Source organism: Micromesistius poutassou (genome assembly GCF_964030765.1).
Source record: "Micromesistius poutassou genome assembly, chromosome: 11".
Classification (NCBI taxonomy): domain Eukaryota; kingdom Metazoa; phylum Chordata; class Actinopteri; order Gadiformes; family Gadidae; genus Micromesistius; species Micromesistius poutassou.
The window spans coordinates 8,951,459-8,975,192 of NC_140281.1; the positions used below are offsets into that span (position 1 = coordinate 8,951,459).

General features: G+C 42.9%; 2 protein-coding genes across 3 annotated transcripts in view; one reads left to right on the forward strand and one right to left on the reverse strand.

The window, feature by feature from the left end:
* The window catches only part of mllt10 (MLLT10 histone lysine methyltransferase DOT1L cofactor), a 56,807-nt gene extending 48,286 nt beyond the window's left edge, over positions 1-8,521 (reverse strand). For both annotated transcript variants that reach the window (XM_084475423.1, XM_084475422.1), the window contains exons 1-2: positions 8,163-8,521; positions 6,884-6,963 (exon numbers count right to left, since the gene is read on the reverse strand). In XM_084475423.1, the coding sequence (XP_084331549.1) occupies positions 6,884-6,963; positions 8,163-8,271 (189 nt within the window). In that variant the 5' untranslated portion in view covers positions 8,272-8,521. The remainder of the gene's footprint in view (positions 1-6,883; positions 6,964-8,162) is intronic.
* Positions 8,522-16,569: 8,048 nt separating this feature from the next.
* Positions 16,570-21,979, forward strand: skida1 (SKI/DACH domain containing 1; the record flags this gene model as incomplete). Its single annotated transcript, XM_084474935.1, has 1 exon — positions 16,570-21,979. The coding sequence occupies one exon, from the start codon at positions 16,570-16,572 to the stop codon at positions 19,078-19,080; it is 2,511 nt and encodes an 836-aa protein (XP_084331061.1). The 3' UTR covers positions 19,081-21,979.
* Positions 21,980-23,734: the final 1,755 nt, after the last annotated feature.

Genomic DNA, 23,734 nt, shown 5'->3' on the forward strand with positions numbered 1-23,734 from the left:
GCGTGTCCGTGGCGTGCCGTCAAATTTGGCCGTTTTGAATTCCGTGGTCTTATTTTCGCTTTTTTCCCCTTGTATTTGAACGAACTCCTCCTAGGGTATTTATCGGATCTGCTTCACAATTGCTCAGTACAGTCAAAAAATGGTGCTCAACCAACGCCGTGTTATTTGTGACTGTACGTTGAAGGGCATGGCCGTGGCGTGCTGTCAAAGTTGGCCATTTTGAATGGAATTCTTTCACTTTTTCGCCTTGTATTTGAACTAACTCCTCCTAGGGAATTTATCGGATCATTGATGTAGGGTTAATGAACATGTAATTCAGTTAAATGTGGTCTTACATGTTAATGTCAAAACAATCAGTAGGACACCACAGGGCACCTCTGCTTCTACAGATTACATAAATTTGCGAATTTTTTTTAAAACTGCGCTTTTTTAAAACTGCGCGCAGTGATGAACGGGACCTCGCGCCGGCTTGCGGCTGCGTCACGTGCGGTCCTAACATGTGCACATCTTGCCAGCACACATGTTACGACGGCACGTGACGCGGCCGCAAGCCGGCGCGATTTTTTTTTAAAACTGCGCGCAGTGATGAACGGGACCTCGTAGTGGCGGCTGCAAGCCGGCGCGAGGTCCCGTTCATCACTGCGCGCAGTTTTAATTATTATTATTATTTACCTGCCATTGGAGTCTATGGCAGCCCATAGAACCAAATGGTAAAAAGTTGTGAAATTTGGCACACTGATTCAGGACAGTCCCATAAGCCCTCACAGCAAATTTGAGGTTGCTAGCCCATGAGCTCTAGCGCCACCAACAGTTCAAATATTATTTTCATTCAATGGGAGTCTATGGCAGCCCATAGAACCCAATGGCAAAAGGTTGTGAAATTTGGCACAGTGATTCAGGACAGTCCCATAAGCCCTCACATCAAATTTGAGGTCGCTAGCCCATGAGCTCTAGCGCCACCAACAGGTCAAAGTTGGACATGCATTCAAGTTCATAACTTTTGACCCATTCATCCAATATTCACAAACAAGGCATCATTGGAATCCTTGGGCCAAGCCGAGTTCAACGCACCCTATGACGTCATTTTGCGTCATGATAGATTTTCCGCCATCTTGGTTTATGTCAAAAACCTTCAAAATGTTTCACACTTCACACATTTTGTCCAATCATCTCCAAACTTGGCACATATGTTGATCAGACCATGCCTCACAAAAGCTATACAACAGATTATCCAAATTCAAAACCGTTTGGCCGCAACAGTCAATCAAATTTGACCACGAAGCCTCCAAACAGGAAGTAAGCCAATTTCTCAGCAGCCCTTTGACATATCATAACCAAACTTGGTACATAGACCCATGACATCATCATGGGGACGCTCATTAGGTTTGGTGACCTTTGACCTCTAGGGGGCGCTATAATTAATGACAATGTGTTTTAACTCCTCTCTCTTCACATGAGTATATTTCAAACACATTTCCAATGTCTGGTGATACTATGAGACCTCCCCATATAGCTAGTAAATGATTTCTCACGGAAATATCTGCGACAGCCAATCAAATTTGACCGCAAAACCGCCAAACAGGAAATAAGCCAATTTCTCAGCAACCCTTTGACATATCATAACCAAACTTGGTACATAGACCCATGACATCATCATGGAGATACTCAATGAATTTGGTGACCTTTGACCTATAAGGGGGTGAGTGTTATCATATCTCAGTCGATCCTTTATTTTTTGACGTGCAACTTGTCGAAAGTGCTGAAGGCCGCGTGTTTGGCCTGTTAGATCTATCTTTTATGTTTTAATTTTGTTTAATTAGTTTATCAGCTTGACTCCCTCAACACTGCTCGCAGTTTTAATTGGGGGTCAAGCAGCGAAGCTGCGAGACAACCATTGTTATTCTACGTTTTCCTATTATTATTATTATTATTCCGCCATGGGAGTCTATGGCAGCCCATAGAACCCCATGGTAAAAAGTTGTGAAATTTGGCACACTGATTCAGGACAGTCCCATAAGCCCTCACAGCAAATTTGAGGTTGCTAGCCCATGAGCTCTAGCGCCACCAACAGTTCAAATATTATTTTCATTCAATGGGAGTCTATGGCAGCCCATAGAACCCAATGGCAAAAGGTTGTGAAATTTGGCACACTGATTCAGGACTGTCCCATAAGCCCTCCCAGCAAATTTGAGATCGCTAGCCCATGAGCTCTAGCGCCACCAACAGGTCAAAGTTGGACATGCATTCATGTTTATAACTTTTGACCCATTCAACCAATATTCACAAACAAGGCATCATTGGAATCCTTGGGCCAAGCCGAGTTCAACGCACCCTATGACGTCACATTGCGTCATGATGGATTTTCCGCCATCTTGGTTTATGTCAAAAACCTTCAAAATGTTTCACACATCACACATTTTGTCCAATCATCTCCAAACTTGGCACATATGTTGCTCAGACCATGCCTCACAAAACTTATACACAGAATCTTCAAATTCAAAACCGTTTGGCCGCAACAGCCAATCAAATTTGACCACAAAGCCGCCAAACAGCAAGTAAGCCTGTATCTCAGCAGCCCTTTGACATATCATAACCAAACTTGGTAGTTTATGTTTTAATTTTGTTTAATTAGTTTATCAGCTTGACTCCCTCAACACTGCTCGCAGTTTTAATTATTATTATTATTCCGCCATGGGAGTCTATGGCAGCCCATAGAACCCCATGGTAAAAAGTTGTGAAATTTGGCACACTGATTCAGGACAGTCCCATAAGCCCTCACAGCAAATTTGAGGTTGCTAGCCCATAAGCTCTAGCGCCACCAACAGGTCAAACATTATTTTCATTCAATGGGAGTCTATGGCAGCCCATAGAACCCAATGGCAAAAGGTTGTGAAATTTGGCACACTGATTCGGGATAGTCCCATAAGCCTTCACAGCAAATTTGAGGTCGCTAGCCCATGATCTCTAGCGCCACCAACAGGTCAAAGTTGGACATGCATTCATGTTTATAACTTTTGACCCATTCAACCAATATTCACAAACAAGGCATCATTGGAATCCTTGGGCCAAGCCGAGTTCAACGCACCCTATGACGTCACATTGCGTCATGATGGATTTTCCGCCATCTTGGTTTATGTCAAAAACCTTCAAAATGTTTCACACACACATTTTGTCCAATCATCTCCAAACTTGGCACATATGTTGATCAGACCATGCCTCACAAAAGGTGTCGAACAGATTTTTCAAATTCAAAACCGTTTGGCCGCAACAGCCAATCAAATTCGACCACGAAGCCGCCAAACAGGATGTAAGCCAATTTCTCAGCAGCCCTTTGACACATCATAACCAAACTTGGTACATAGACCCATGACATCATCATGGGGACGCTCATTAGGTTTGGTGACTATTGACCTCTAGGGGGCGCTATAATTAATGAAAATTTGTTTTAACTCCTCTCTCTTCACATGAGTATATTTCAAACACATTTCCAATGTCTGGTCATACTATGAGACCTCCCCATATAGCTAGTAAATGATTTCTCACAGAAATATCTGTGACAGCCAATCAAATTTGACCGCAAAACCGCCAAACAGGAAATAAGCCAATTTCTCAGCAACCCTTTGACATACCATAACCAAACTTGGTACATAGACCCATGACATCATCATGGAGATACTCAATGAATTTGGTGACCTTTGACCTATAAGGGGGTGAGTGTTATCATATCTCAGTCAATCCTTTATTTTTTGACGTGCAACTTGTCGAAAGTCCTGAAGGCCGTGTGTCTGACGTAGATCTATCTTGTTGATGTTGCTACTCTGGTCTATTCTGCAAATTGGTTTATGGAGTCCCATTCAGCTTGACCCCCACATTACTGCATGCAGTTATATTTTTAATTGTAATCATTAGCATCATATCACTTTCCTAAAAAACATTACTATAATGAGGTTTTGGATGGTAATGTGAGCATCTGCTATTAATTTGAGTAATGCTTGAATTGACTGGTGCTAATGACTTAGCCTACTAGATGATTGTTATGATGAATACATAGTCAGGTGCCAACCTGCCTGTTAGCATTGCTTGACTGTGATGCTTATGATTTAGCAACTAGCCTACTTGAGAAGCAGTTTGGATGAAAACATTCTGAGCTAGGTGACAAGATGCCTGTCAGCATGACCCATGATGTGAAACTCCTTTATTTTCCTTTTTTCAGCATTGGCAAAGACACCCTGGCTGATATAGTCAAACACTTTGAGGAGAATGGGGCAAGACCACGGTTAAGGAAGAAGCACTCACAGCCACGTTCACCAGCCAAGTTCATCAACCCCAAAGGTCACAGCACAGAAGAGTCCACAGAAGAGGATGCAAATGTGATATCATAATTGGACTCTCCTTCACACCCTCTCCACAATGCACTGATCATACACCGGAGCAACAGACTGATCCATCCACACTGCACTTCTACACAATAACAACTGTCTTCTAGCACTATTGTCTACTTGCACTATTTACTATTTATATCACTACATACTTTAAGATTGGAACTGACTGCTATTCACTGTACTTACTTTCGGCACTGTCAATGTCACAAAGACCTTGGTCTTATGCTGCTATTACCAACTGCATCTTCGCACTACCGTAACCAATCCCATACAAAAACTATGCTGTGTCACTCATACAGAGTTTACAAATACTGCCTATTTATCTTTCATATATCTTACAATTCAATTACTATTGTGTACTTTTAATGGGTATTTTAAATCTTTAGGGAATGTCTTGACATGTGAAGTAATTGAAAATAAAGCCACTTTGACTTTGATTTGATTCCTTTTATAGGAGGGAAAGAATTAAGGGTTGAGCTAAAATGTCGGTATACTGTTATTATTCTGTTCTTTATGCTTTACAGAGTGTTATACAGATGTGGTTGTAGATGTGTAGATGTGGTTTATACCTTGGATTATAGCACAAGGGAGTAACATCTTATCCTGTGCATTATTGAATGATATTCAGGGACTTTTTGTAATAAAAATAATTTCCATTTTAACAAAGTACCTTCTAATTCTGATCAGTCCACTAAAAGGAAAATAACACCACATCAACATTAATGACTGCTTTTGATAACCATTGTTCAAACCACTTTCTGCCCTGCCAGACCACTGACAAGCTGTGACAGGGGGTATGGCTTATCTAAATGAGATGCAAATGAGCACCATTGTGCTCCCCAGCCAGGTGAGAGAGGTGAAAACTGAATCTTGGAAAGGCTTTTTCTGCTCTCTTTTGTGATTTGTCTACATTCAAATGGCCACAACTTCTTCAAATATTATCAGATTTACATGTGTTACACATCGTTGGAAAGCTTAGAAACTACACTTTCAGAATCTGTGAATAACTCAAAATGTCCCAGGGACTACTTGTCCCTGGATTCCATGACTAGGTCACATATAGACATTTGCTAAATAGACATTGTCTGTCAGCATTTTCAGAGTGGTTGGACTGTTTATGCTTTCCAATAAAGTACAGTCAGCTTTAGCCAATAATCTGCCATTCCATTGTCATGTTTAGAATACAAAGATTCAACAAAAATCGTTATTATCCTAGCACACATTTAGGTGACCACGAAAACAGCTAAAGTTAAAGCATAATTCCAGAAATACAAGATTTGAAAATCGGGTGGAGAACGATCATTACCCAAAAACAGAAGGTGACTGTGGATAAAATCCTAGGGTCCAACTGAGCATAGTCTCAAGGTGTCCTTGAGTAAGTGATTGTTGGTTCTAACTTCTGACAAAGCTGATTGTCACCATGCATGGTTGCCATCTCTTTGTGGGTGTGGGTCATAGGCCTGGGCAATAAAACAATAAATTATCATATTGTGATAGACTTTTGATCAATATAAATATAAAACATGTTCAATATATATCGATAAGAGACTGGACCACCGAATCTAGCAGCTGGGTTTGTTACACAAACATGGTTCCATACTTATTTACAATATTTTTGTGTTTTTCATTGTTGTATCGACATTGGAGTATTTATCAATGAACAATGAACAGTGGAAGGTCATATTAAGTGTTAAACAGAAGTGTTTAAATCCAGCATGGTAATTCCTAGTCTTTTTAGGTCATTAAAATGATCAATAGTCATCTATATCAATCAATATGAATAAGTTATATCATGATATGTCTTTCAGCCATATCACCCAGGCCTGGGTCATGGTAGTTCAAAACGACTGGTGTAAGTTCACTCTATTTATCATTCATTTCCCTATTAGAACATCAACTCAGAGGCAGAGCCCACTGAATCCCAGACTTCACAGTGATCTCAGTCATTGGGATGATACCATTTGCAGAGATAACCAACAGACTTGCAATTAATCTAATACAGCACTTTAATATGCCAATGTTTTAGCAGGAGTTAAGTTAGTGGAACCCTAAACAATGAATTGCTAGACAGTGGATTGGCCGATGGTGAATGACGTGAGCACTATACATTAGTGCATATAGTGTGTAGTATACTAAATACACAGCAGCATGCTTTGTTTTTTAATGTTACATTTTAAATCCCAAATCATACTCAATGTTCTCCAAGTTAAGTCAAGTACAAAACCGATGGTGGAAACTGGCAGAAGTAAGCACCATCTAAGAGGTAAGGCAGATAGATCGAGTCTCACGTAAACGGTTGGCGAGACCAAGGAGAGAGACGGTCCAACCGCTCGTTCGACCCACATCCTTCACCAACCGATTTTACACCTCTTAGAGCTAAAGGATAGGACCCAACACGGTATGCAGCCATACTTGAACATGAAGATTTATACATGGGGCGAGTCTTTATGAAAGAGAAAATAGATAGCAAATAGCAGACAAATAGTAATGTATTGACTTACCACACGGGCAGCTCTCTCCTGAGATTCACACTTCCTACAGAACCAGGGACCAGTGGGCACCTGAACAATGCCATAACAGGCTGCAGGAGAGCAGAAAGAAAGGAATGGGACAGGTGTTAGTTATCTCTAATACAACAAAAGGACTTTATCATGGTTGTTTGGTTTCTTCTCTGCAGTAGATAAGGAAACCACATTCACACGTCCACTGACAGAACAATCATGGCACCCATTTCCCAATCTCACACCTATTCTATTACTGCTACTCTTTCCCACAGAGCAATCAAAAGGGTAAAATTCCATCAAGGACTGTCCCCATATAGGCCACATCAACACAAAAGACTGCCATGGTTTGGTCCCCCTTAAATATGTGAATAGCTTCAAAAAATAAATGTTCAGATCACCATGAATCTGCCTAGGGGACATAATATACTACATCATATTCTACTGTTATCCGGACGGTGTATGTCAAGCTGGTAATGGTGGTTGCATTCATTTTAAGTCAGGTAAATAACTAGATGCAGATCCTGTTGAATATTATACTTCAATAAAGAACGTTTGTGCTAGTAGATATCTGGTGTCATCCATCTACACTACATAAACGACTTTCATAACAATGCAGGCCAAAATACCACAAACCAACATTCAATGCAATGTACGATGTCACAGAGACAATTGTGTTTCAAAAATACCCAAACACTCCATTAAGTTTCAATGGAACAATAAACACAGCATTGCCCTATCAGTTTAAACTCGTGACGTTATCGACCACATATATTTTCTTCCGTATACATATATAATACAAAAGAAAATTGGACCAAACATTTATCAAATACACATCAGATGACTCGCGGGGCTTAAAACACAGCGCGTAGCTCTCACGCACCGCTACGATTGGTCACCTTTGAAGAGCTAGTGGGCAGCTGATTTGTAAACATTGGACGTCACGCCAGTTTGTTGTGGTGAGCATCGTGTTAGGAAATGGGAACGAAATAAACAAGGCGTCGTACATATTCACAAAGCACCGCAAACGCAAATACAAACAAAAACATTGCCGTGTTGTGCACACGAAACCGGAACTGGGCTACGTACCCTAACCAACAGCAACAAAGCCGCTAAATTGGATTACTGATATGTCAATCAAAGCAGTGTGAATTAGGGCTGACCTCGGCCTGGCGCGCGGCAGGCTGATGCACGCGCAGCGGCTTCTATAACCTTGCAACTAGATAACGTTAGCTCGCTAGCTAGCGGCTAACTAGCCGTGGCTCTCTTGTGGCTTTACCTTGGTGCACGGCGACGTTGCAGCCATGTCCATCGCAATAAACCAGTGGGTTCTCTGCCCATCCTCTCTCATCAGAGCAAACACAGCAACCACCAATCATCTCCTTCATGTTATTTGCCAAGAAGTCGTCGTCCACTGCTATGCACCGCTCGCCGGAGACCGTCCGCGAAGAAAGCGGACATGCGAGTACAACAAAGATGTGCCAAAACCCGCGCAGAATCCGACCTCCTATCCGCCGCACCGCCGATTTAGGTCCCACTTATTCGAAATGTCATGGTTAAGTCGTGTTTACTTTTCTTTTCGACACCGTATTTTCCACCAAAACATTCAGTAAACGGCGCGAGTCAGAAGAAGATAGCTCCTCGGGAACGGGAAGTACGTAGCACGCACGGCCCCCGTGTGTGCGTGCCTCTGACAGGCACTAATGGGTCGTTTTGATTGGTTCCAGGAGGGTGCTGTGCCATTTTGCTCCCACATGGCCAGAATGCTTTGAAACTTGGTAGTACCATGAGGCTGTTATGATTGTTGTTTCTGGATTGTATCCAGCACACCAAATATGTATCAAAGGAAATTGCTGCATTAAACGTGGTGCAGAGAAAAGGCCCGTGTGAACGTTGTGTGTTTATGGGTTCTTTATTTGAGCCAGAAGTTTGATTTAATAAACGTTTAAAGGATAGTATTAAATGTAGGTTTATGGTCTGCCTGTCAGCTCAACATACTTTATTTGAACATTTTAAGGTTTAGGGGTATTTGCTATTTTTGTAAACAGGTTGTTTACACTATCACATCAATGATGCATCTGTTGTAAAAAAGCAAAACAAGCAATTGCTTTTCTCTAAGAAAACACAGTTAACAGTTAACAATGAACTGAAAGATAATGTATTCAGTTAAATGAAATCGGTTATAACTACTAAAATGTTACATAATACACGTTGATTGTTTAACAGCACAATAGATAAAGTGTCCACCACCAAAAAATAAAAAATGGCGGCAATGTGCTTAGTATAACAAAATGATGCATTTTAAAACGCATACGAATGGCATGCTATTAATGGCTGAAAAGAACTCCACTAGAACTTCAATACTTGCATGAAAATAAGCAACAAGGAACTCCAGCACTCCAGACGATTCATTCATTAAACAACCATGAAGACCAAAACCTTTGAATGGTCTTTATCTGCACCCAACACTGACAAACACCCACTATTCCACATAGTGCTTTGTCATGTAGTTTTCTGCTTCATCAACAAACAAAAACCAAAAAATTAGGTATGTTTGCATGGTTCAACTGGCGCTAAATTAACCGGTTACAAAAAAAACATCTTGTTTACAGAAGAGCACATATTTGTACTTCAACTAGCTTTACTTTGGGAGGCTGCGTCCAAATTCAACCCACACAGTGGGGACCTCTTGGAGCCAAGAACAAATTTGAAAAACATAAAATACTCAAATTAAAAACATCTACTGAGTACATTTCATGACCAGACTCACAGTGGAGGGCTCTCTACAGTGTGGGTGAGCGTGAAAAGATGACATGCCCTGTTTACAATCTGCCTCGTGAATGCCCTGCTTTGTGAAGCCTTAACTTTTAAAATGATATTTCAAAGACTTTCATTGAAAAAAGGGAAAAATATCAGCCAGAAACTCAAGACTCTTTTAGTGCCTTTTAAACACATACACCTAAACACATGTACAGAAAAACTCACACACACACACACACACACACACACACACACACACACACACACACACACACACACACACACACACATACAGAAGCCATTCCAGGCACTCAGCTGCTGCTTGCATCACCAATTCCTCTGAGCAAGCCCCCACTCTGGGTTTCCAGAGAAACGTAATGACTTGCCAATAATGTGCAGGAGCACACGAGCGTCCTCCATGTAATATGGTGAGCAAGAGGTCCCTGGGAGTGCCTGCTCATTGTTTGCTTTAATTTCAAATTGCTCAAATGCTCCAGCCGACACTGGGCACTAAAAGGGGAAGGGGGGTAGCGAATTGTGTGTGGCAGGGGAAAACCTATTAGAGCAGCAAAGAACAAAGGGAGGCAAAGGAAGGGCATGGATAGTGGAAGAAGGGGCTTGCATCTGAAACACAAAAAACTCGCACGCAAACACCCACACCCACACACACACACACACACACACATACACACACACACACACACACACACACAGACACAGACACAGACACACACACACACACACACACACAATATATATATATATTTATACATATATATACGTATATATATGCGTTTATGTATATATATTTTTGTATATTTTAGATATATTTGTATATTTATATATATTTAATATAATTATATATCATGCAACATGTAACAGCATATAACATGCATAATGTAAATCTTGCAGATTTGTTTAAGTTTAAATTTATGTTCTATATTATGTTATTTTATTAATTTAATATAAAATACAGTAATATAGAACATACCATTTTGCCAAAAAGGTATTTAAAAAAAATGTTTACATGCATTTGTTCACGTGAAATCCACAAGAGAACCTTCAGGGGAGATGTTACCAGTGTCGAATCATAGCTTAGGCAAAAATAGGTAGTTTTCTAAGACATGCCTATGACATGTGTGTGTGTGTGTGTGTGTGTGTGTGTGTGTGTGTGTGTGTGTGTGTGTGTGTGTGTGTGTGTGTGTGTGTGTGTGTGTGTGTGTGTGTGTGTGTGTGTGTGTGTGTGTGTGTGTGTGTGCGTGCGTGTGTGTGCGTGTGTTTGTGTGTGCGTGTGTTTTTAGACACAGATTAGACACTGTTAACATATTCCAATGTGAATTTATATAGATAAAGGTTCAAGGATTTATCAGAATATTGTCCTTTTTTAAATTTAATTAGCAAGCCATAAAAAGAACATGTAAAAAATAAGAATAAGCCCCATTTTTGAATATTTCTTTGATTTAATAATTAATCATACACGAGCCATATCTATTTTTATATATTTTTTCTGAAAATAAAGTTGCCTGTTGTTCTAAACAATAAAAACAACGTTTTGTTACCCTGGCAAAATATATTTGAAAGAAGATTGTATGGGCTAGTTTGCATAGGCGATAAGTCAACAGGCATAGGCCTACCTATGATATATGGAGGCAATTGAAGAGATAATGTCCCTTTTAAAAGTCAGCAGCAATAAGCTTTATTCAATATAGCAAAGTTCAACAGTCTTCGCGCAAGCGGCAAACGGACAGGGATTCGGAAAACCCAGACCTAAAGAGCTTCATTTTTTCTTTCACGTTGTCTATTCATTCAAACTCGTGGTTTCTCTCGAGCAGATTAGGTAGGCTATCGTTTATTATAGCTGGTGTAGCTCTACCGTAGAGAAAGCTACACGCAGTGGGCCGTCGATGCTCTGAAAGTAACGCAGGAGCAGAGCAAACGAAATGACAACACGTCCCAAACACAGCGAGGTGAAAGGTGAACGGAGCCCTCCCCCCACCAGTGTCCTAGCACACTTCGGCCCGGATCGCATGTAAAATCCCATTCTGTGCTGTGCGGGGGGATGGGGGTCATGGATTCATTGTTTTGGCATGGTTTAGCAAGTTTATTTTGTCCTTTAAACCTTTACTCTCAGACGTGAATGTGCTTCCGTGGTCGTCTCCGTAAAAAACAATGCATATAGCGCATTAGTTAAGGTAGTTGGGCCTCGGTGTTGGAGAGATGGGTGGGTAGAGGAAAACTACACGGGGTTACTTACGAAGTGATGTTAATGAACCGATGACCACATTTAGTAGGTCCTTAAACCTGGAAACTATTCGGAGTAACTAACGGTTACCTTAATACAATCACGATTGCCATTTAATGAATTGAGTACTATTGTCAGTTGGTGATTTAAATACAATTTATAACTGTGGGCTGTTTTTCCCCACGTTGCTGTATAGTTTGTGTCGTCCCATAAGCGTATGCATCTATTTGAGTTGCAGAATGAATCTGTCTTACGACTATACTTCCCATGCCACTTAAGAGAGATTTTGACTGGTCATAATTATAATAAAATATATAGATGCCCCTTATGGCTGCAGCCGTGGAGCAACTGAGCCTGAGATCAATGAAGCCTAACTTGAATCTTTCAATGTAAAAAAACTAAATGTGGGTCCATCAAGATGGCCCATGTATGTGGAAGAAAGACCGTCTTACCTCTCTTTCACTCCCATTCTATCCGTCCATCCTCTCGATCAAGCCATTCTGAGCAACACGCCTGCATGACATATCGCGCTTGAAGGGACGAATGTCTGCGTCGGGGGAAACAATGCCATTTAGTCGGTTTAGGCATTTATTCTACATGGTTGAAAATGTTTTAACAAGCCTCTGTCGTTGGATCCCCCAGTCTCTGCGATTTGTTTATCCCCCCATTCCCTCCCCTCCCCCTAAAGCATGATGGACCGCAAAGGGGTTAGTGCGGTAATGTATGAGTTGGGGGCTACCGTGCGTTGAAATCCAGCAGTCTGTAATCTTCAATATTCTTCATTAGAAATGTGCCCTTCAAAATGTGTGTGTGTGTGTGTGTGTGTGTGTGTGTGTGTGTGTGTGTGTGTGTGTGTGTGTGTGTGTGTGTGTGTGTGTGTGTGTGTGTGTGTGTGTGCGCACATAATGAAAACATTTGTTACAAATAAATACACGTTTATCAATTATTAATTTCCAAAACAGCACGAATCAGTTTAACATATAAACGATATTCCTTCAAGCGGAACATTGCTTTGTCCAATTATTTGCATAATTGCATAACGATATGCAATTTGGTACTCTTATTACAACTTTGTGACCGGACCAATTGATGGAATTAATCGATAAACTAATGGCAATCAGATTCTTGGTTTGGCAAATAAAAAACAATATGCGACCTTAAGACTTATTGACGCGTTGTTTTTCTGTGTCTCTCTTTGGCTAGCCCTGCACTGTTCAACCGGTCTCGATCGCGACGTGACTCCCCAGGGATCCAGACCACAAAGTTTCCAGCTACCCCTCGTCTCGACCGTCTTCGCCCCAGCTGAGATATCCTACCCTACATTATAGACGTTAACATGACTCGATAAGTACCATTACGCAGCACCCAATAAACGTGGAAAATACTACTCTGCACGTTCAAAGGGTGGTGTGTGTGTGTTTGTGTGTGTGTGTGTGTGTGTGTGTGTGTGTGTGTGTGTGTGTGTGTGTGTGTGTGTGTGTGTGTGTGTGTGTGTGTGTGTGTGTGTGTGTTTGTGTGTGTATGTGTGTGTGTTTTTGTTTAGTGTGGGGAGGGGGGGGGGGGGGGGGGGGGGGGGGGGGCAGTTCGAGATTTGTCTGCTTAGTTGACAACATTCTGATACCGTTTCCCGATATCTCCATATGAATCCGGATTGGAATTGGATTGTTTTGGTCCATAATTCCACACCCTCTCTCCCTCGCAGTGTGGATATAGGGCAGGGAGCGCTCCATCTCGGACCAAGGCTCCAATGAGCATCGGTTATGTAAACAAACTTGTCCGTAATAGAATAATGGAAATAAAACCCAAAACCCAAATTGGGTCGAGTGTGGGCTAGACTAACTATTCCTTGTCGAAATGCAATTCACACTGTGTGCGCTTTTGTAAATATGTAGCCTATTACATATTATAATGGCCCTATTCCATTCCTATAACCAGGAGTGTAAACATTGTGATTGAAGATCGCTCAATTACATCATTCCGTGTTAAATATAGGCAGTCTAAAGTAAGGCTTAACTAAATAATTAGATGTTGTCTCGAACATAAACACATCGACCACAACCCCCTGGGTAGAGCGCTCACAAAGTTTGTGCAGCTTATTCTGCTCGTACATGCATATGAGACTCTACAAATGCGCCATAGTGACTTTTATTTCTATAGGAAATGTATTTATTTATGTATTCATTTATTTATTCATTTAAATTAAGATTAAAGTATTAAATAATTATGGTTAAGAAAGTACAACTCCCATGGGTTTTATAATATTACCTGGGTTTCTTTCTTGACACACGTACAAAACCACTACTATGTATAGGCCATCCTGAAATAAGTAAATTATAATTTATCAAATTAACCTATATGGGACAAATTGAGGTCACGTGCTTCAATGAGCATATCCATTTAAATCATAGCTTTCACCTTTTTTCATCACGCTACGTTTCATCAGGAATCCAATGCTAAAAGCTACCAATGTATTTTTGACTACTTCAACAATTATGTCCTACTTTGGCCCAACTATTGATTTAATCTAAACGTTATTATCCATAGACCTATTATTACATTCCTATTTTAAAACATGAACTATGCGCAGGAGTTGAGATTGCTGTGTATTCCCCTCGTGCATGTATGATGCGCTCGCATGTAGCCTACTGTTGTTGCTGTGGGACGTGCCCGTGAGCGCATGTTCTCGTACGTGTGTTTGTACGTATGCGCGCGCGTGAGAGCGTGCGCGTTCGAGGTGGCTATTTACACTGCACGGTGAGGTGGTAGCACTGTTTGTTTTGGAAGAAAAAACAATAACAGCCCGACATATTATGTTGTAATTTCGTTATAAATTAAATAGTGTAGCCCGCAATAAAATGTTTATTGGAAAATTACAAGCATATTAAATTAGAAGATACAGCAGCCGTGATGCATTTTACTTTTCAACGATAATCCTAAAAACTCTTGACTCCAATCCATGCGCATATGACTCTCGAGTATAAACAGCGTGATTAAACATTTTATAGTATCCTTTAATTATTCAATGTAAATAAATCAGTATAAGGACTTGAATTCAACATGCCCGAATTCCAGGAATAGAAGTCCTGACCGTGCACTTTAACAGCACTTGAAAGCAGGAGCCCTACACTGTCTGATCAGTCGTCAAGTTGCCTCTGTCTGACCATATAGTGAAAACCGGGTACGGTGGGCCATATCTGCGAAGGTTTTTCCTAAGGACGACCCTCTAACCCGATGCGGTCGTGTTTAGCGCTGCTTGCGATGCATGTGCACTATATCGACTTGGGATATTACATATTTCCACTCAATGTTACGTGTAGTGTAGCCTATAGCCTATAGACCTCAGTCTCATTTTGTTCGAGGTATTTCACACACACACACACACACACACACACACACACACACACACACACACACACACACACACACACACACACACACACACACACACACACACGTTTTGTGTGTGTGTGTGTGTGTGTGTGTGTGTGTGTGTGTGTGTGTGTGTGTGTGTTGTGTGTGTTGTATGTATTGTAGGCTATCACATCCCTTTTCCAAAAACTCCGTCGGGCCTTTGCATTCAATCAAACGCCGGAAAAAAAAATCCTAAAATATGTTGTGAGCATTGAGAAACGCGAACACACCCAAAGACAAAGCCACGTTTCCATATGGATGTATATTTATAACATCCTCACTACTCTTCTTGGGTGTGATGCGCTGTGCTTTTGCATGGGGTTACCTCTCGCGTTTAGGGAGCACTAAAGGCCCTGGGAGATGCCTTCGCTCGGGCAATAATAGCAGTTAGGTCCTCGTGCTATTAAAATATGAATTTATCATAACCACATTATAACAACAGCTACCAAGGGTACGATTGCAGACTATGGTAAACGTATAGGGAGCGAAAGAGGCGTACAAAGGGGAGGAATATCTATTTTATTGCATCACCTGTCAACAGTGTCCAATGGGCGTCGACTAGCGAGGCATTAATTGATGAAGGTGTCTCCAGCCCAGCGCACCTCCCTCTGTCATTTTATTTCTGGCTTAACCAGCAGCAAGTATGGCAGCTGCATTTTAGCTCGTACTCTTTCTCTCTCTCCTTCACTCTATCTCTCTCTCCCTGTGACTTTGTCTCTCTTTCCCTCCCTCGTTCACTCTCTCCCTCCCTCTCCCGTGCAGCTAACTCTCTCTCTCTCTCTCCCCCCCCCCTCTCTCTCTCTCTCTCCTACACACACGCAGACAAGCCTCTCCCTCTCTCTCTCCTCGCTATTTTATCCCTATCGCTGTGGCTGTGGTGTACACCTACCCCTCGTCCTGCTATCGACCACAGGGGAGTGTAGCCGGCAGGTAGGAGGGAGCAGGCAGCAGGCATCAATAGGAGGCTTGGTGGACACATCCGTCGCATTCCTCCACCATGCCGGACAGGGGCCAGGCTGTAGGAGTGGATGCCATCGGCAACATCAGCGCCATTTAACTACAGATGTCAAAGTTTGCAATTTCCTGACGAGGCAGCTGCATTGCCGGCGTGTGTGCATTGTCAGATGCACTGATTGAACAGCATGGCTTGAGATCCAAAAAAAGAAGAAAAAAATGTACAATTTTCAAATGAAGATTTTTTTCCCGTCTAGCAACAGGACAATAAACCCGACTATGGACTATGTGGATGTAAACTCTCGTGGATGAATACAACATGGGGGACCTGGAGTGTGGCTTTGAGGAAATGCAGGGAGTGAAATTGGGATACCTGGTCATCAAAGGAGAACAAATGTTTGCATTGTCCCAGGTCTTCACCGACCTCCTGAAGAACATCCCGCGGACCACGGTGCACAAGCGGATGGACCACCTGAACGTCAAGAAGCACCAGTGTGGACTGGAGGAATTGCGAAAGCTCAAAGCAATAAATTCAATCGCCTTCCACGCCGCCAAATGCACGCTCATATCACGCGAGGATGTGGAGGCTCTTTATTTCTCCTGTAAGACGGAGCGTGTGTTGAAATCCAACAAAAGAAAGGTAAAGGATCATTCGCTGGAGGACGCCAACTCCGGGATCCTTCGCACGGAAAACCCGGCCGGCTTGTGGCAAGACAAACTTTGGTTTAGTTTGCACGGCGTCCCCCAGACTTTGTCCATTCAAAATAAACCGGACAGCACAGAGACGATTCCTTCGCTTCCCGACTCCAAACTACCTCAATTTTACGGTCGATCCCCGGGTCGGAATACCCATGCGGCGAGCAAGTCGAGTTACAAACCCTACACAAACTATGAAACGACGCAGATAACTGGAAACTGTTTGGCCTTTAACAAGAGAAAAACGTTTTTCCGGGGGGGCGCGGTGGTGCAGAGCCGTGCGCCGGTCGTGTTTCAGTCCGCCATGGCTGCTCAGTCCAAGCTGTCGGGCTCCGCCGGCAGCGGCGACCTACTTCACAAAAGGAAGAGGCGGCGCGAGGGGGGCGGCGGCAAGGACGGCGCGAGGCACTCGTGCACTCGAACCCGGCATATACACCACTCCCCGGTGCTGCTGGTGCAGCCCAAGTGCTGTGGCAAGCAGAAACCCGGCGGAACGCGCACTTTGAACGCTTTCCACATCGGCCATGATTTCTATTTGGACTCCAGGGGGGCGCACGGCCAGCAGCACCAGACGCTCTTCCACGAGAGCTACAGCAGCGACACCGAGTCCAGCACGTACTCTGAGAGGGCGAACGTCGACTCGGACTTTGGCTCGAGTATCTCCACCACCAGCAACTCCGGGAGTTCTGATGAGGAGGAGGAGGAAGAGGATGACAGCCAGTCGGAGAGTTCGGACGGCAGCTCGGAGGAAGAGAGTAGCTCGCAGTCCGATTCCAGCTCGGTGTCCAGCCAGGTCTCCGTGCAGAGCATCCGATTCAGACGGGCCCGTGTCGCTTCTGTTACCAAAGCGTTTAGCACCAAGGCACCGCTGGTCCTACAGCCCACCTTCCACTACATCCAGCAGCAGCAACAAAAACAACAACCACCACCACCACAACAACAACACAGGACCCTGAGTCATGGCTTTGGAGCGGAATACATCGGGCATGGCACTCGTCCGAGCAGTGAGTTGGCCTTTAACGAGACGAGAAGGTGTTCGGGACCCTTACATCCAGCTAAGTTCAACGTGACCGCTGTGCGAGACAACTTTCTCACGGTATCCAAGAGTGGGAAGGGGCCAGAGGTGCACGGACCAAAGAGAGCCGACCTGGTGTGCATCGCCTTCAACACAACGCCGAGCTTGACGTGTCATCAGCAGTTTCCTCCTCCACGCCGGACGCCAGGGTTCGCCATCACATGCCCGGCCACAGTGACCCACTCACACTGTGAATTCGAGAAGGACAGCAAGCTCCTGCACTCTAAAGACGCTGAACTTTTGAACCCGAGGAATGAATTGGAAAACACTAACAATCTGAAGCAGCCTTCTCCCTTCAAAACGATTAAGACGGAGACCGAGGAGCCCCCGTTCGCGATAGGCCTTCACTCGGACCACGAGCAGGCCAAGGGGGCCCCCTCCTTCAACTTTCAAAACGTGAAAGTTAAAGTGGAGGAAAGCTACGACGAATACGAATATCCGAGTCAGGTCTCTGGGTTTCAGTGCAAGGGGGATGTGGCAGACGATAACAATGTTCATCCTCCGGCGGGCGACGTTAAACATGCGGAATATCTAAACAACACAACTAAAGCCTGCAGTGAGAGCACTGATTCGGCTCCAAAGTCCCCCTATCGCTCTGAGGAATGCGGGCCATCCTTGCGAGATACTCCCTGCTCAGAGGAAGGGGAGTATGAGCACGGCCAAAGGGTCAGGAAAATCTGCAGAACTCAACTGCCGGGGAAAAAACACAAAATCCCAAGGACGCAAACGAGGCAGAATTTGTCTAAACATTTCAAAGCGTCCCCCCTTCGTCCCACGGACAAAGAGGACAACTCTGACGGACATACAGAGGATTCATCCGGAATAAGTAAAATCAAACGCCAGATAGTGAAGCCACCGAAAAAGCCTTTTAGTTTCATGGCAAATTTCCCATCGACACCATCACTCGTTGTGGGCAGAGATGGCGACTTGTGTCCTGCGTACTCCATGCAGTCCCTGAGGGACCCCCGGCCACCTCCTCTTTCGCACCCGGTATGGAGATGGCAACCAGGCGGCCTGCCTCTCCCTCCCCCACCGGCGCAGAGAACCAGGAAATGCTGAAGTGTTTTTTGCCCTCACAACAAAAAAACAAGAGCAATCTCCACGAGAATCCTGCCTTATACGACCTCAATGTCTTACAGAAGTGATTACAAAACGTTTGTTCATAATTTTTTTTTAAAACGTAATAATCACACGGTTTACCATTTTTTTTCTTTCAACGGGATGTACGTTTTTGTGGATTTGTATTCAGGAATAAGACGCGCCAGGTGAAATGTGTGGAGCCACGATGTTCACACAAAACTGCGAGACACATGGAGTTCATGGATTAATGCAACTACAAAAAAAAATCACTCCCAAGCCACATGTCTGCCCCTCGTGGGATCTCCAATGCGATTTTTTTTTTTCGCCTTCAAGCTCGACATTTTAGATTGTATGTGACCAGGGTTTCCGTGGTGTGTGTTTTCGGTGGGACATGGGGCTGGGCCTGCTCGTTTTCTCGTAATAAGCCTACAACATTGTTTTTTGTGTGTGCTACATAGGGCTGGTGTGTTGCGACTGAGATAAGGTTTGATGGTGATCAACAACAGGGTTCTTCTTTTCTGTGCCACTTGGTATAACTGCAACTATTCAAAGCTTTAAAAAAATGAATAACATCGTTCCCCAAACGCTACCGAATTACTCACTACAAGTGAATGGTAAAACAGACATGTCAACACAGACCTATTCGTTGTCCACATGCACAGTAAAGCACTCGTTATTTGGGGATCCCGGTGTTGATGTGGGGTTTCGCTTGCTTGTGATATGGTTTTCACTCTGGTTTTATTTCCCTAGCTTGTTTCCTGCTTTTCAAGTATATGACCATGCACAAACACGATCAGTGTAAGAACAGGGCTCGACACACACGGCACAGGCCTTCTGTACAGACAATCAAAAGAGTAGGGCTTAGGCCTTTATATCACGCAGTTACGTCTCACGTTAGGCTGGATTTAAGTGCTTATGTCTCTGCAAATCCATTCGCCCTACAGATTCCTCGGGCATATCACATTGATTTGCCACGTGAATAAGTCTTTGCAATTACAACCAGAGCATTGTTTAAAAGGGAACTAATTAAAACAGAGGGGAATGATAATGTAATAACATATAAGGCAGGACATGGTGTGCTCCATGCAGGAACCTCAGTGGGGGGAAAACATCAAAACAACGACCAACCCCCCACCCCCTCTTGCCTGCTTACTTTAAAACAATGCCACAAAGCACAAGAGATAGGCTCAAATGCGTTGCACTTTGACACCGTTGGGGGTAGGGGGGGGTCTTGTTTCAGTTTCAGGGTTTTAGGCTTGCCTGTATAGTGGTGTCTGAAAGGTGCTAAAAAGCTAAAACATTTAAGACGAAGCTCTGCCTCTGGTTTATTTAGATATTGACACCAAATAGATCTTTGCCGTTTTGATGCTGGCTCGAATTGTGACGATGTTCACGTGTAGCCTTTGTGGGAGCAATGCACACACATGGCTGGTGGAGTCTACAGCTTATTTTTTCATTTAGGAATAGGCTGAATGTGCAGTCCATGATATTGAAGTTTGTCATTTGGGAGCGCCTCTGTAACCCTACATGGTTCAACATTTGGCAAGTGACTGTCGATTAATTGCAGTAGCCCTTAAAGCGAGAAAACTCGGCAGCTATTAAAAAATAAAAAATAAAACATCGCCTGCTTAGATGGTTTTCCGGTTGATCAACCTTCCTGTTACAACCCTAATAAGTGAATGTATCCCAGACTTATTTCATTGTGATCGACTGTTTAGACAGCGTCACACAATTACAATTGCATTCTACCAAAAAATAATAGGCCTTTGCTGAATGGCTGTGGTTTCATCAGGTCTAGATGTTTGTAAATGCCGGCAAAGACTTGCTCTGGTCGGCTGATTTCTCTGTGCCGTAAGGAAGAGAGTTTATGGTGTGCAAGGTCAAAAAAAACAAAAAACAGCCTATGGGGGGGATGTCAACATCCACACAGGCGCCCACATGGATCGGCGGTAGGCGTGTGTGAGATTGTATAAACCATTAAACCAACCATATTTAGAAAATAAAAATAAAAAAAAAGATTAAAAATATATATAAAACGAAAAAAAAACCTCTTCCAACCTGCCTAAACCATTGTGAATACATGTTGTACATGTTTAGTCATGTGGTAAAAACAAAAGTACCATTATGTAGCCACAAAGCTCTAGCGCATGCGGCTATGGCCTAGTTCAACGCCCCATGTAGAGAAGATACAAACTTGAACTTTTTTTTCTCGCCCTGAAACAAAAAGGTATTTTCTATCATGAACTTTCCTAACATGTGTGTTTGGGCAACATGTGTGACATTTGAGTTGCGGTGCTTTTATGAAAGCTTTCAGGCTGATCCGCGTGTAAAAAAAAACATAACATGAGGTAAAAAGGACAAAGAGGGATGTGGCATGTACCATAAACCTGGTTGTTTTTTTTGCATTGAGGCTCCCGAATGCGTTTCTGCCTATTGGGTTGATTTCAACCACAGCAGAGACGCGTTATCACATTCTGAGCAGTTCATTCGTCATGATGCCTAATCAAAATAGGGATATGTCTGTTAAAACATTCAAGACTTACGGGTGGCCTATAGCAGTGTAAACAACCTCTTCCCTTTACTTACCCTCATCCCCAAACACACACACACACACACACACACACACACACACACACACACACACACACACACACACACACACACCCTCATTTACTTCGCTTTTTTGATCCATTACTTGAGGTCAGGTATTTGACGACGGAATTTGAAGTCACTGGTTGTTTATATGAAAGCTGAGTATTTATTTTTGTGAATTTACTGTTTTTTTCTTTTTTGTACATTGACTTTGTTGTGAACTTGATGGGGCAAATGCACTCGAAATCGAAACTTGAATGGTGGATTTCTGAAGCACTTTCTTTCTCTTTTTGTTATAATTAAATGCAACTTAGAGTAAACCCCAAATGCGGTGTCTTTCTTTAGAGATGGGGATGGGACTGTGGGCCATGCACGATATGTTCTGCCTACATCTATGCTCTGGTTTAATATGGAGGCTGTTACCCCATTTTCCCATATTTATTATGTTCAGTTATAGTATTAAGCTAATTTAAAGAACAAGGCTATGTTTTTATTTCCATGTTTTTTATTTAGTCCTAATTAGTCTTATATTCTACGATTAACATAGTTGACCTATAATCATATGTTATCAAATGAATATCCTATTTTCCCAATATACTTTATATACTAGCTACTTTAAAAACTATAGATTTAAGTTATTTACCAAAAACAAGTGCCTGCACGTGTAAGCCTTAACAAGTTAGTGTGTAGTGTGTTAAAACAAAAGACAAACGCAAATAATGACCAGGGTAGCTTCAGTTCAACTCGTCTGAATTTCTAGAAAATATTTATTCTAGAACCTTATCGCTGATCATTGTTTTCCAAATTTACATTTTGACAACGTGTGGGCGTGGACGTGTGTGTGTGTGTGTGTGTGTGTGTGTGGGGGGGGGGGGGGGGGGGGGGGTCCAATGACAATTGTCAAACAATTCCCCATTCACCAACAGTGAATTAGTGAACTAGTAAGGTGAATCAACATCTTGCATTTGGTTTCAAATTGTTGTCTCACATTCAGCATATACACTATTATACACTATATTGGTCGCAGCCGGTTTTCTTGCGGCACGTTGACCCGGGCTTGTCCAACATTGCAGCATAGAGCACACAATCCGCCATGTTTGACGTCGTGTTTGCCCGATTAATGGGATTTCATGGTAAAGCCGCCAGGTTGATAAGCAGGCCTCGGGTGAGAGGGTCGTCCCAGCCAGCCTGTCTGTAGCACCCACCCGGCTCTGCTGTTGCTGGGGCCATCCAGGGAGCAGAGGAAAAAAACCCTTTATATTGCTGATGGCCATGCAGGGTTAAATTCCAATGCGGATTGGAAACCACCAGAGTGTAACTTTTGTGGAACAACAACAGATCCGTTGAAAGGAATGGGACTCGTTTTACCATATTTAACATTTAATTAAAACACGCTTTCTCAAAAGGGTTCGTTAAACTAATCTATATCACAATATTTGCTGCTGCATGCTTGGCTGGAAGGCGAAGTGAGTGTGGACAGAGATGGGAGACGTTATTGGTCACTTTGTATTGATCTACGAGACAAACACACAGATGGCTTATAAAAACTGTTTTCCTTGTATTTTAGCTGTCGTCTATCTGAGATTTACCTGACGTTCAGTCTTCCAGATACGATATTTGGATCGCTGATAAAAACGCTGATAAATAATATGCATAACTTGTTCACATTGCTTTGAGGCCAACACTTCATCGTTCAACAACTCCAATAAACTCTCATCGCTTTGCATAACCCACCTGAGGATGGATATATAGCACCCAGTGGATCTGTCACTCCTGGCCCATATAGGCGACGTCTTGGAAGAAGGGTTATAAGGGTTATAAGGCTCAGGCTGGCGGCAGCTGCTGGACCATTGTGACCTTAAAGAATATTGAGGTCAGTGGGAATCATGCTAGAGATTTCTAATCCTCGCTGACAATAAATAAACAATTACACAACGGTCACAACATAGTAGATTTACTTCGTTTACCAAAAGTGAAAAAGACATGTTGCAAATTTAAAATCAAGCTCGAACGACAGCATACCTCCTACACAAAGAGCACG